The 13,116-nt window shown below is 33.9% G+C and overlaps 1 protein-coding gene and 1 long non-coding RNA gene across 2 annotated transcripts in view; one reads left to right on the top strand and one right to left on the bottom strand.

Moving 5' to 3' along the window:
- The first annotated feature begins 891 nt into the window (after positions 1–891).
- The window catches only part of LOC115217803 (guanine nucleotide-binding protein subunit gamma-like), a 28,036-nt gene continuing 15,811 nt past the window's right edge, over positions 892–13,116 (top strand). Inside the window, exon 1 of the mRNA XM_029787477.2 lies at positions 892–1,179. Coding sequence (XP_029643337.1) covers positions 1,031–1,179 — 149 coding nt within the window. The 5' untranslated portion in view covers positions 892–1,030. The remainder of the gene's footprint in view (positions 1,180–13,116) is intronic.
- Positions 1,634–12,050, bottom strand: LOC118765685. The gene is made up of 3 exons (XR_005001553.1): positions 12,035–12,050; positions 10,409–10,411; positions 1,634–1,761 (listed from the first exon to the last, which is right to left on the bottom strand). It is a non-coding gene; the product is annotated as an uncharacterized LOC118765685 (long non-coding RNA).

Here is a 13,116-nt window from a genome sequence, read left to right as displayed (position 1 = left end):
CTTGGGTTGGACAGGTATATCAACTCTTGACATAAGCTTTTGTCATCTTGTTTGTGAGACAGGCTATCCTGAGATAGCACTAACAATTAGTACTGTTTGGAGTACTGCATCATCTACTACATGGTTCAAATATTTTGGGAACCTTTTTAATCAGTCTTTTGATAAGCAATAGTTTTCTTTCTTTTTTCAATTTCTAACAAATAGCAATGCTCTGGAAATAAATTGTAATTAACTACTTTTGATTTATAAAATCTCATCAATTTATAAAATTTATAAAATCTCATCAATTCATTGTCAAACCAAGCAAAAGCTATTAACAAAGACTCATTTCTACTATTTTTATATCCTTCTTTTTATTTATTTTCAATTAAAATAAAATTACCCAATTGTTGCTGTTGTTTAACCCTATGTTAGACCCACTTGAGACACAGTTATAAGCAAAGAATTTCCACAGCAATGTTATTTCTGTACTTTATTTTCTAGATAAGAATATATCTAGGACCATATTATTTATGTCCTTGCTTTTAGTTTTTTTTTAATGCAAGACTGTCATTTTAGAGACATATAGCTGACATATCTAACAAGTTGGGCTGCTGTGTAGAGGTCCCTTCATAGATTTGAAAATTACCCTGTAAATATAAAGTGTATTTGTAGTGATTAAGAGAAAAGTATTTTGTATTTTCAGAGTCAAAAGATATTAACTTGGGATTATGAACAGTATATATTGATTATAATAGCAACTAAGAGATGCTAATGTAAATAAAGAGTGACATTAAAAAATAATAGTTACTTTAATACTACTATTGTCATCTGATTAGATATAATCCAGTAATGAGTTTTTTTCTAGAGTGGCTAATCCATAAATCACTAAAGCTAGCATTCTTAATCCATAATCTTATAACTGTTCTAGTGGTTCATCATACTATTCTTTCTTGCCACAGAGACTGAAAAAAAGAGATATACAGTCTGAAAATAATTTGGCAACAAATTTATAGCTGTAACAGTTTGTTATTGAAGCAGTACATACAGGATGAATAAACTACAAGGCAAAAAGAAGGATAAGAAGGATGAAGAAGAAGAAGAAAGAGAAATTCCAATAGAGACAATGCATACTATTGTCAAACAACATAAGGATCAACTTGCACTTCAAGTCATGAAAGTCTCAGAGTCAATCAAACTGTAAGTTGTTATGGTAGTTATTAGTAAAAAAAGTGTTTTTTAACATGTATTTAATGTGTTTGTAAGTATTAATGTACTTGCATACACGTATGCATGCATATATATATGTGTGCACACATATATATATATATTTGGTATCGAGCAAATGGCTAAGGTCGTTAAAGAATTTCCTTTGTCTTCTCCTTTTCATTGTATATATATATATATATATATATATATAATATATATATATATATATATATATATATATATATATATATACATTTATACATACATACATACATACATACATATATATATATATGTATATATATATATATATTCAACTTACGATGAAAGTAAACAAAGTTTGCTTTAGAAGCATTGAGAAATAATTTATTCTCAAATGCATGATAATGTTAATACAATTGCATGAACAGGACAAACTATCTATATATTGCAGAAAAATTCATTGCCAGCTAGCCATGAGATGTGAACTCACATCCCTGTGATTACACATCAAGTGCTTTACCTTTAAGCTAAACTGGCCAGTAACGAATTGTTCTGCAATTTTAGGATTTATAAATCTAGCTTTATAAGATGCTAACACTAAATTCAACTTACAATGAAAGTATACAAAGTTTGCTTTAAAGGTGTTGAGATGTATTGAAAGATACCAAATTTTTCTGCAATGTATAGATAGTTTATCCTGTTCATGTTATTGTATTAACATTATCATGTGTTTGAGAATAAATTATTTCTGTATCTTTTATGTATGTATATATATATATATAAAACCATTGTCATCATTTTAACACCCACTTTTCCATGCTTCTATGGTTGAGAATGAGTTTATTGAGGCAGATTTTTATGGTTGGACGTTGCCAACCTTCCTGTTGCCAACTTACACCTGTTCCCAAGGCAAGGTAATATTTCCCCATGGCCAGATATATTTTCTCAGAATATTGGAAATGAATGACACTACTTGTATGACAGTGACATTCATTTACAGCTATCATGTGATGTCAAGACAAGATGACAGACACACACACACATACTTATGTATATATTGTATGTACACACACACACAAAATTATGAAGACATGAAAATACATAAGTATATACTTTACAGCATTTTTTGTTTGATAGTATGATCTAAATAGAACAAACATTTTGACTTAAGCTTTTGGATTATTAGACCAACTGTATTGATAAATATGTAGCTGCCTTAAAGTTATCAATTATGCATACACACATACTTACATTTATTTATTCATCTATTCCTTTATTTACATATCCAGCATTGTGTTGTGTCTTTACTGTAAAATAAATTACTTTTAGCTGAAATTCTAATTGGAAATATTATGGAAACAATATATATAGTTGATGATGATTGCACCATCTTTATAGAAAATTGCCACCCCTCTGAGCTGCCACATTGTCAATGGCATTTCTGACATTCTATCAATAATCCTGCTGCAGATCTGCATGGTTTGAAGTAGTTAAAACTTCCACTGGATTGATTGGATCACTTTGTGATATATGATCCTTGTGAATCACCATATATCACTTCAAACCTGAAATTTACTTGCAAGCCCTTTCACACACTACACACATCTATTTAAGATGGTTGACATACCCAGCCTTGTTAAGGAATACACAGCTACACTCTTCATATCTCTGACACTTTATGTTCTCATTGAAGTCCTAATGACAGCTCCTCCTAAACCAGCACTCTAGGCTTTCATATTCAAGACAACGCTCTTCAAAAGTTTTACAACATTCCTTTATACTCTTTCTCCACTCATTTCTTTCCAAAGTTAGTTGGTTCATGCTGAGGACACTTTCCAGTAATGAACTAACAATCTTTTACAAACCAACAGTCAATATTTCCAACACACTAACTCGAACTGTAAACTGTACCTGGACTTTGAAGACCAAGCTACTACCAATGTCAGACCTCTACTATTTATATGTAGTGGTTCTGTCTATTCTTGTCAGAGGGTGATGTAGTCTCACCACAACATCACCCCTTTTGAAATTTTGAGTTCCGAAGGAATGAAGAAATTTTATCTATTATTATTATTTTTTGATGTCTGTTTTGCTTGGGCTTTATTTCAATGTATTCAGTCAGCTTCCGTTTTCTTATGCTGGTTCTATGGGGCTCCGTTACTTTCAGTGCTGAGACATCGAATACATAAAAAAATACTTCCATAGGAATTTCTCTCTGTTCTTTGGTATGTCTCTTCTTTAGTTGATTTATGGGTCTCTTATGTTCCCGGTGTGGTCATTTTTAGTTACAAGGCCATCCTCCCGGTCTTCTTTACCATTTCTGTAGGTTTTAAAAAGCACTTTATCTCTACTTCAAAATGTTTCGTTACATCTTATGTATTTCCTTTCTTATATTTCCTTATGGCCAGATATATTTTCTCAGAATATTGGAAATGAATGACACTACTTGTATGACAGTGACACTCATTTACAACTATCATGCGACGTCAAGACAAGATGACAGACATACACACTTAGAGTAATCCACTTAGAGAAATCCACCTTTTAAATGATTCCACTCTTTTCCAGTCTGTCATTTACAATTTCAATTGCTGCGAAGGGTACTTTTCTGCATTTTTACTTACTCTCACTCTTTTTACATAGACCTAAAACCTCTGATTGTACTTGAAGAAACATCTTTTTCAATTTTCTCTTCAATTACCCAGACAATTTATTTTTAATAGGACAACCATTTATGTTTTTGCAGTAGAGATTTATGGAGAGGTGCCATAAGTCAAATAACTCCAACCAATCTGTACCAAACAAATTGATTGTATTCTCCACAATGAATATTTGTGCTTTGCATGTTTCTCCTCAAAATGTGACGTCTGTACACATTTCGCCCATGAAATGTAATTTATCGCCCATCATGCCACACAATTTTCACTGTTTCTTGATTTTCCTCCATGTATCCGCATTTATGATTGAAATATCACTAGCTGTATTCAACTGCAGCTTGATATGTACGACATTTTTTTCACATGTACGAATTTTCTTGTTTTTGTGTCACATTCACTTTCTGCCTTAGAACTTTTTTCATTCAACCCTCATAATCTTGTCCTGCAACGTGAGCTTTTGTGACCAAGTTTTTGACAACTATAACATCTTTGGTTTTTAAATGGACACTCTTTTTTGAAGTGTAGGCCTCCACATCCATAACATGGATTGGGGCCTGGCACTTTTTTTTTATTGTACTTTCTGGGTCAACACATCTGTATTTTTGCAGAACCTTTCACTTGAATTTTTTCACATCGTGCTTCAGGTTTATCATTGTTTGACATTTTTCTGCAATGGTCTGTAGGGTTAGGTCTTGGTTTTCTGTCTTTGGTTGCTGTAAGGCCTTGTATAAAGATAAGGGATTTAAAAATATCTTGAGTGAGTTCCTGAAGTTTAAAGTTTTCCCACACACAGTTGGCTACTCCGGCTTATGTAATAAAGTCATCATCATAATTTTTTGTGAAGTTCCAATGCTCCCTTCGAGCATTGAATAATGAACTTTTGTCACAAAAGATCTTTGATAGTAATTCAATAGTTTCTTGAAAACACATCTCATTTGACTTTTTGGACAATATAAAGTTACAGTAGTATTTATGATTGGCTGGAGCTATCTTGCATAGTAATAACCTCACTTTTTTCTCATCTGACCATGACATGCAATCTTGGTTAAAAATTTCCTCGTACCTTCTATTGTATGCAGGAAACCTAATACCCTCTTTTGGATTATGAGTGAATTCAGAAATCGAGTTCACCACACTGTCTGGCATTAATCAATTTACCGAATTCACAGACTTCCTTGATTGTAACTCAATTAACTGTTGTAATATTTGCTTCTGCAACTCTTGTAATTGTTCCTATTGCTTCTCTTGAAGCTGTATTACTGCAGCTAATAGGTTCTCCATAATTTAACAATTTGTCAAATAAAATACGTGAGCTTCGAAAAATCCTCATCGCCAGATGTTATATCCTTACACCTCCAATATTATAGTAAGGTTGATATTGTCGACAATACATAAAGAATATTCTTTAGCAGTGTTATAACAATACAAAATAGAAACAGTGGCAGAAACAAACATGTAGCAAAACCAACAATCTTTTACAAACCAACAATCAATATTTCCGACACACTAACTTGAACTGGACCTGGACTTCAAAGACCAAACTAAGAAACTGCCAACTATGTTAGACTGCTACTATTTATATGTAGTGGTCCTGTCCATTCTTGTCAAAGGGTGTCATACTCTCACCACAACACAGTTTTAGATGCTTATGGTGTACTGTCCCTGTTTCATACAAACATACACATACTCATGCATCCCCCAGCTATATATATATATATATATATATATGACAGGCTTCATTCAGTTTCTGTTTCCCAAATCCACTTAAAAAGCTTTGGCTGGAGCATAGTAGAGGACACTTGAACCCAAAAACCATGTGGATGGGAAACACAGCCATGCCTGCACCTACCCATGCCTAGATTGGTTGATGTCTCAAGAACTTAGGAACTTGGAGAACATGAAAGAATTTTTGGGGGAAATGTAAATCGTGAAGCAAAGAAAGCTATAGTAGCATATAAATATTGCATTAAAAATCATTTAAATATGAAAAGTTGAAAGCTAACCATGGGGCTCAATCCCACATTTCCTATAAACATGACAGGTCCTATATTTAAGAGATGAGGAATTATGTACTTTATTTACATTCGATGGATATTTGGCATCTTGTTTGTTGTTAACACAATGTTTTGGCTGATATACCCTCCAGCCTTCATCAAATGTCTTGGGGAAATTTCAAACCTGAGTTCTCATTCCTAAGGTATTTTTCGATGTTGTTATTATTATTATTATTATTATTATTATTATTATTATTCAGTAGTTTTATTTTTTATAGCATGCTTTCACTTCACTACCGAGCGCAGCTCTGTGTGCCTTGGGTATGTGCTGTGATTTGTTGTGATGCTCTGATGGTTATTGTATGGAAAGTGTTCTGCATAGGATGTGTGCAGTGCCTAGTAGTGCAATTTTCTGTATGTTATATGTGTTTGTAAGTCCTGGTGTTTTTGTTATGTATTTGTCTGAATATTTTTTTATCGTGCCTAATGCACCTACTATGATAGGAATTGTTTCTGTTTTTAGATTCCACATTCTGGTTACCTCCATTTCCAGGTCTTTGTATTTTGAAAGTTTCTCCATTTCTTTTAGAGACACATTGTCATCTGCTGGTATTGATATTATTATTATTATTATTATTGTTCAGGTCACTACTTAGAATCAAACTTGGAATCTTGGGGTTAGTAGCCCGCGCTCTTAACCACCATAGTGGTTACTAACCCCAAGACTCCGAGTTTAATTCCAAGCAGTGACCTGAACAATGATGATGATTATGATGATGATGATGATGATGATGATGATGATGGTGGTGATGGTGGTGGTGGTGGTGGTGGTGGTGATGATGATGATGTAGATGATGATGATGATGATGATGATGATGATGATTAATAATGATAATAATAATAATAATAATAATAATAATAATAATAATAATAATAATAACAACAACAACAACAACATCGAAACCCAGGTTTGAAATTTCCCCAAGACACTTGATGAAGGCTGGAGGGTATATCAGCCAAAACGTTGTGTTAACAACAAACAAGATGAGGACAAATATCCATTGAATGTAAATAATGTAAATAATATAAACATGACAGGTGTTCTAACATTGGATCAAATCAATCCTTCAAATTTTGCTATCCATTCTATATACTTTATTCTTACTAACAAAAATGATTGCTTTGATCCAGTGTCTGTCATGTTTACAGAAGTGGGTTTCAGTCTCATGGCCAGTCATTGACTTTTTCTTTTCAAAGTATTTTTAACCCAATGTTTACATGTTTTTACTTATAGCTTTATTTGTTTTTGGATTCACCATTCCTAAAACGAATTATTTCCCATTCTCAGTTTCTACATTCTTATGACTTTAACAACATATAATTCTCATTGGTAAGAATAAAGTATCTGATATGGATTGAGAAATTCAAAGGATTATTTATAGCTTTATTTGCTTTGAGATTCACTATTCCAAAAAAGAATGGGTATGGCTTTAAACTGCAGCTGACTGTGGGGCTTTAGTTTGAGAATTTCAGGGTTTCAAGAAATGTGGAGCCACATCTTACCCACTATTGTTCCCAAGTCTACTGTGATCCAGAGTAGTAGGACCTGTCAGGGTTGTGGCTATGTTGACAACTGGAAGTGAAGGACCCTTAGTTCTTAGAACTTCCTTCAAGGAGAAGATAAACTCATATAAAAAAAAAACCTGAAGTGCAGTTGGTTTTCAATCATTTCAAGCTTTGTTGTGCCACTGATGTTATAGCTGTTTGTGCTGAAAAGTAAATTCACTGCTGTGCAACACTTTACTTGCTCAATGCAAATTCACAAGATCTTCTTGGACTCTTGATTATAAGAAGTGATCTTGCTTGGTCATGAATCTACTTCCACCACACGCACACACACACAAACACACACACACACATGCACACACACACACACACCACACACACACACACACACACACACATGATAGCTTGGCTGAAAAGTTCATAGGTTGACCAATATATATATACAAATATATAATGGAATAATTACTATGAAGCATTGTGTGGAATATATTGTATACAGGATCATGGGTAAGGCCAGATCAATGTGAAGTAAATGCAAGGTAAATCACAAGAAAACAAATATATGAATTAATATAGACTTACCTTGTATTCAATATTTCAGGGTTATGACACCATTTTCAAAAAAATTAACGAATGTTGTCAATGTGCATATGTGTAAGCGTGTGTGGAGTGGACATGCATGGAAAGGTGTTGCTATAGCAACCAGCTAGCTTCCTGTAATTCTCTACTGTTGTTGACCTTAGGTTTCTTTTGGTATATGAGGATGGCCTCAGAGATTCTAAGGTTGCTCCTTTTCTGGATCCCGTTGGTGAAGAAGCTATCAACATGTTGGTCAAAAATGTCATCAACAGCAGATATGATATCATCATCACTGCAATAGTGGTTCCTAGCCAAGCGATTTTCATGCTGCGAGATATGGAGCCAGATCAGGAGAACAGGAGAGTGATCATGCACAGCAGCCACTGAAGCCAAGCACTTCTATACTGGAGTATTGTTCAGATAAAGCAAACCCCTTTTGTCACTTTCTTGGGTGTTTGGTCCTGATGGCCTTTCATAACTGTCTCAGCAAATTAACATAGTACTCTCCATATATGTGTGAAAATCTGTTAATATGAATGGTATGCATGTGTGATCTTTTATGTGACGCAATTTATACACTATGGGGAACAATGGTACTATTTGTCTGTATATATGTATAAATGTGTGAAAACCTGTTTATATGAAAGATGTACACATATACATGCATGTGTCTAGGAATTTAAGTGTATTCTTGAACAGAAATTGTTTAGAGTTTATGTCTTTTTCTTCCCTGCATATGAAATGATCTTGGTTTTATTTGAAGCAGGTAGGGAAGGATGTTTCCACTACATGTATTGTTCATTTGTCTCTGGCTCAAAGTGATAAAGCCAAGAATCTGCCTCAAGCAATGTCAGATTTTCCTGTGATGTGATCAGATGATCTTGACAAATGTGGCAAATGTGGCGCATCCCACAAAGGAAGCATAATAAGCAAACTGCATATACACATTAAGGAACACATGCAGGCAGACACTTCTATGAAAAAACATCTATGGAAATGCCAGACCTTGGAATTCACAGTGCACATCAAGGCAACACAGCAGAAAAGGGGCAACCTTAGAATCTCTGAGGCCATCCTCATACACCAAAAGAAACCTAAGGTCAACAACAGTAGAGAATTACAGGAAGCTAGCTGGTTGCTATAGTAACACCTTCCCATGCATGTCCACTCCACACACGCTTACACATATGCACATTGACAATATTCATTAATTTTTTGAAAATGGGGTCATAACCCTGAAATATATGAATATTAATTCATATATTTGTTTTCTTGTGATTTACCTTGCATTTACTTCACATTGATCTGGCCTTACCCATGATCCTTTATACAATATATTCCACACAATGCTTCATAGTAATTATTCCATTATATATTTGTGTGTATATATATATATATATATATCATTTGATAACAGACTGGTAGCAGAGGTGGCAGTTAATTGGTAAATGTAAAGAAAAGAAAAGAAATAGGGGTGGATAGAGTGAGGTAGTGGGGATTTTAAGGATTGGCTATATGATAAAGTAGTGTATGGTGTCTAAGAATTGTGTATGGGGTAGCTGAGAAGATAAGAGAGAGGATGGGAAGGTAGAGGAAGATAGGATAAAAAATAGGGTGAAAAAAATCAGAAAAATAGAATGAAATGAAAGGAATTTAAAGAGAAACGGATCATCCTTGCAATTTCGGCTGATATATATATATATATATATATATATATATATATAATATATATATATATATATATATATATATATATATATGATAGAATCTCCTATTGAAGATGATGTATGAGCATTCAGCTTTTGCCAAACAACCTGCACACATGATTTGTTTATAGTGAATGTATGCGCTCACTCCCACCATCAAATCAACATTGTGTGAACAGGTGCACAGTTTACCACACATCAGGTGTCAAAGAGATCACAGAGTAATGTGAGATGAAGTATTTCGCTCAAGAACACAATGTGCCACCTGGTCCAGGAATGGAAACCACAATCTTGAAATCATAAGTGCAACACTAAACACTAGGCCAGATATTTATGCATATCTATCTATCTATCTATCTATCTATCTATCTATCTATCTATCTATCTATCTCTCTCTCTCTCTCTCTATATATATATATCATCATCATCATCATCATCATCATCATCATCATCGTTTAACGTCCGTTCTCCATGCTAGCATGGGTTGGACGGTTCGACCGGGGATCTGGGAAGCCAGAAGGCTGCACCAGGCTCCAGTCTTATCTGGCAATGTTTCTACAGCTGGATGCCCTTCCTAACGCCAACCACTCTGTGAGTGTAGTGGGTGCTTTTTACGTGCCACCTATATATAGGGTGTGGACCGTATTTGAGGACGCATGTATTTTTAGTCATTATTTTATTTGACTAATTTTTATTGAACTTCTATTCCAGAAAATAACAATGACAGACCCTATACTTACTAATGAAATGAAGTGGCATGATGTGATTGTGGCTTTGAAGGCTAAGCATGGTGATTTAGAAATTTCTCGTTTTCTGGGAGTTGCTATATCTTTTGTCCACAAGATTGTGTGGGAGTTAGAGAAAGAAGATGGAAGTGTATTACCTGTTTCAAAATGTAAAACACATTCCAAACGCTCTGATTCTAACAGGACACCTGAATGTATTCAGGAAGTTAAGTAAAATATTGAAAACAATTCAGGAAAATCAAAGAGGTCAATTGCAAAAAAAAATTTGTGTCAGAGAAAAACAGTCTGAAATATTGTGCATGAAGACATCAAATACAAATCTTATGTGATGAGGAGAGGTCAATTCATGTAAAAAAAAAACAACAAAAAAAAAAAAACAAAGGAAAACTGTTTAATCAGATCCAAAAGACTTTTGAACAAACTTAAAAATCCATCAGAAGATGACGTGATTTGGTTTTTCTCAGATGAGAAAAACTTTGACCAGGACCAGAAAACTAACAGAAGAAATGACAGATGGCTATGTACAGACTCTTTTGAGGTACCAAGTGTGATGCACACAAAATTTTCTGTAAGTGTTATGGTTTTGGGTGTTGTTAGCAATGAAAGACATATAATACCTTCTCACAAAGCCTTAGGGTAAATTCTGCTGTGTATATTGAGGTTCTGGATAAAGTTGTTTAGCCTTGGATCAACAGTGTATGCTAAGGATGACCTTATGTCTTTCAACAAGATTCTGCACCATCACACAAGGCTAAAATGGTGGCTGACAATTTGCATGATTGCATCACTCCCAATATTAGGCCTCCTAATTCCCCAGATCTCAATTTGCTGGGCTACTATATATGGAGCATCATTAAGAAAAATGTCAATGAACATCTCCATAGCACCAAAGATTCTTTGAAAGCCAACATAGTTCAAGTCATATCCAATATTAACAATCTGAGCTTGTAAACGATTTCGACCCTGTGTAGAGGTAGTTATTGATGCTTATGGTAGTTTTATTGAATAAAATTATTAACTTGATTATTTAGCTTTATGTTTATGTTATTTTCATAAAAATACACTTTTTTTCTGTTATTATATAAGCATTTTTTTAAAACCATAAGATCTGTCCTCAAATACTTTCTGCACCCTGTATATGTATGTATGTATGTATGTATGTATGTATGTATGTATGTATATATATATATGAATGTTTAAGTAGTTGAATGAATTATCCTAGTATGGATAATTCGGTTAACCGATACCTGGGTAGCAAATTTACGTCAGAAAGCACGGTTGAAGCTACATGCCAAGGGCAGAAGTCACGTGTCGAGAATAAAGGAATTTTGTTAAATCGTCATTCGACTCCATTCTTTCATTTATATATATATATATATATATATATATATACTCTCTCTCTCTTTTTTTACTCTTTTTACTTGTTTCAGTCATTTGACTGCGGCCATGCTGGAGCACCGCCTTTAGTCGAGCAAATCGACCTCGAGACTTATTCTTTGTAAGCCCAGTACTTATTCTATCGGTCTCTTTTGCCGAAGTGCTAAGTGACGGGGACGTAAACACACCAGCATCAAGCAATGCTAGTGGGACAAACACAGACACACAAACACACACACACATACATATATATATATACATATATATATATATACATATATATATAAATGGATGAATGAATATTATCATGGATATATTTCAATATAATATATTATAATATATTATTTGTTTACCGTTAACTTGGAAAATTCAATAAACAGTTACCAGAGTAGCAAAATTCACGCAAGTAACATGGATGGAGCGACCTATTCAAAGGTAGAAACTCCGGGTTAATGTGCAGTAATTTGTGTGGTATAAGTAAATAAATGGAGTTGAACAAAGATGTTATTAAAATTCTTTTACTTTCAACGTATGTTTCGAAGAAAACATTGGTTTTATTCCAAAGGAGTAAATGGTGTAAAATGCAATCTTCTCATCAGGAAAGAAAGAGAGCCTATCTCAACAACAAGACATTATAACAAATGCGATGACTGCCTAAATGATAAACAGAACGTTATTAAATATTTAAAAAAAACGTTAGTAGATTTGACGTCAAAGGTAGATACTAGAAAGAGAAGGGTTAAAGAAATAATAAGTAGAGAACAAATAAAGAGGGATACGTTGGTTGAAAAAATGTTCAAAGGCTTAGAAGTAGATTTCTCTATTGAAGTGAAGTGCAAGTTAATCTAACTGTTGAAACTATAAAGACTGGCGAAATCACTTATATGAGCTAAAGGTATGTTTCTGCCAGTGTTTACATTTGTAAGATCGCTCTATAAGTGTGTTAACAAGGTGATCCTTAGAGAAGAGAATATGGAAGAGTTCAGAGTTGCAAATGTTACAAAATCCCTTACCCTTATCGTAAGGAAAAGATATGGACAGGATGAACCAATCTAACTTAAAATCTTTATTGTTGTCTTTAAGATGCCAAACCAATTTACTTAGCCATGTGCTATGGCTTTTACTGCTATCCCTAAATGATGAATAATGATTGGAAATTCTCTTAGATAACTGGAAGAGGATGCGCCTATGTAGAAGTAGACATCGGTACCGCAAGAAATTTTACACTGGTATATAGAATTCTTGATCTTAGAATTATTAGACATAAATTTAATTCTGTTGGGGTTAACCTCATCGTATTTGTTATAATGTCTTGTTAAGA

This window comes from Octopus sinensis, linkage group LG12 (genome assembly GCF_006345805.1).
Source record: "Octopus sinensis linkage group LG12, ASM634580v1, whole genome shotgun sequence".
Classification (NCBI taxonomy): domain Eukaryota; kingdom Metazoa; phylum Mollusca; class Cephalopoda; order Octopoda; family Octopodidae; genus Octopus; species Octopus sinensis.
This window is presented reverse-complemented; position numbering and strand designations above follow the sequence as displayed.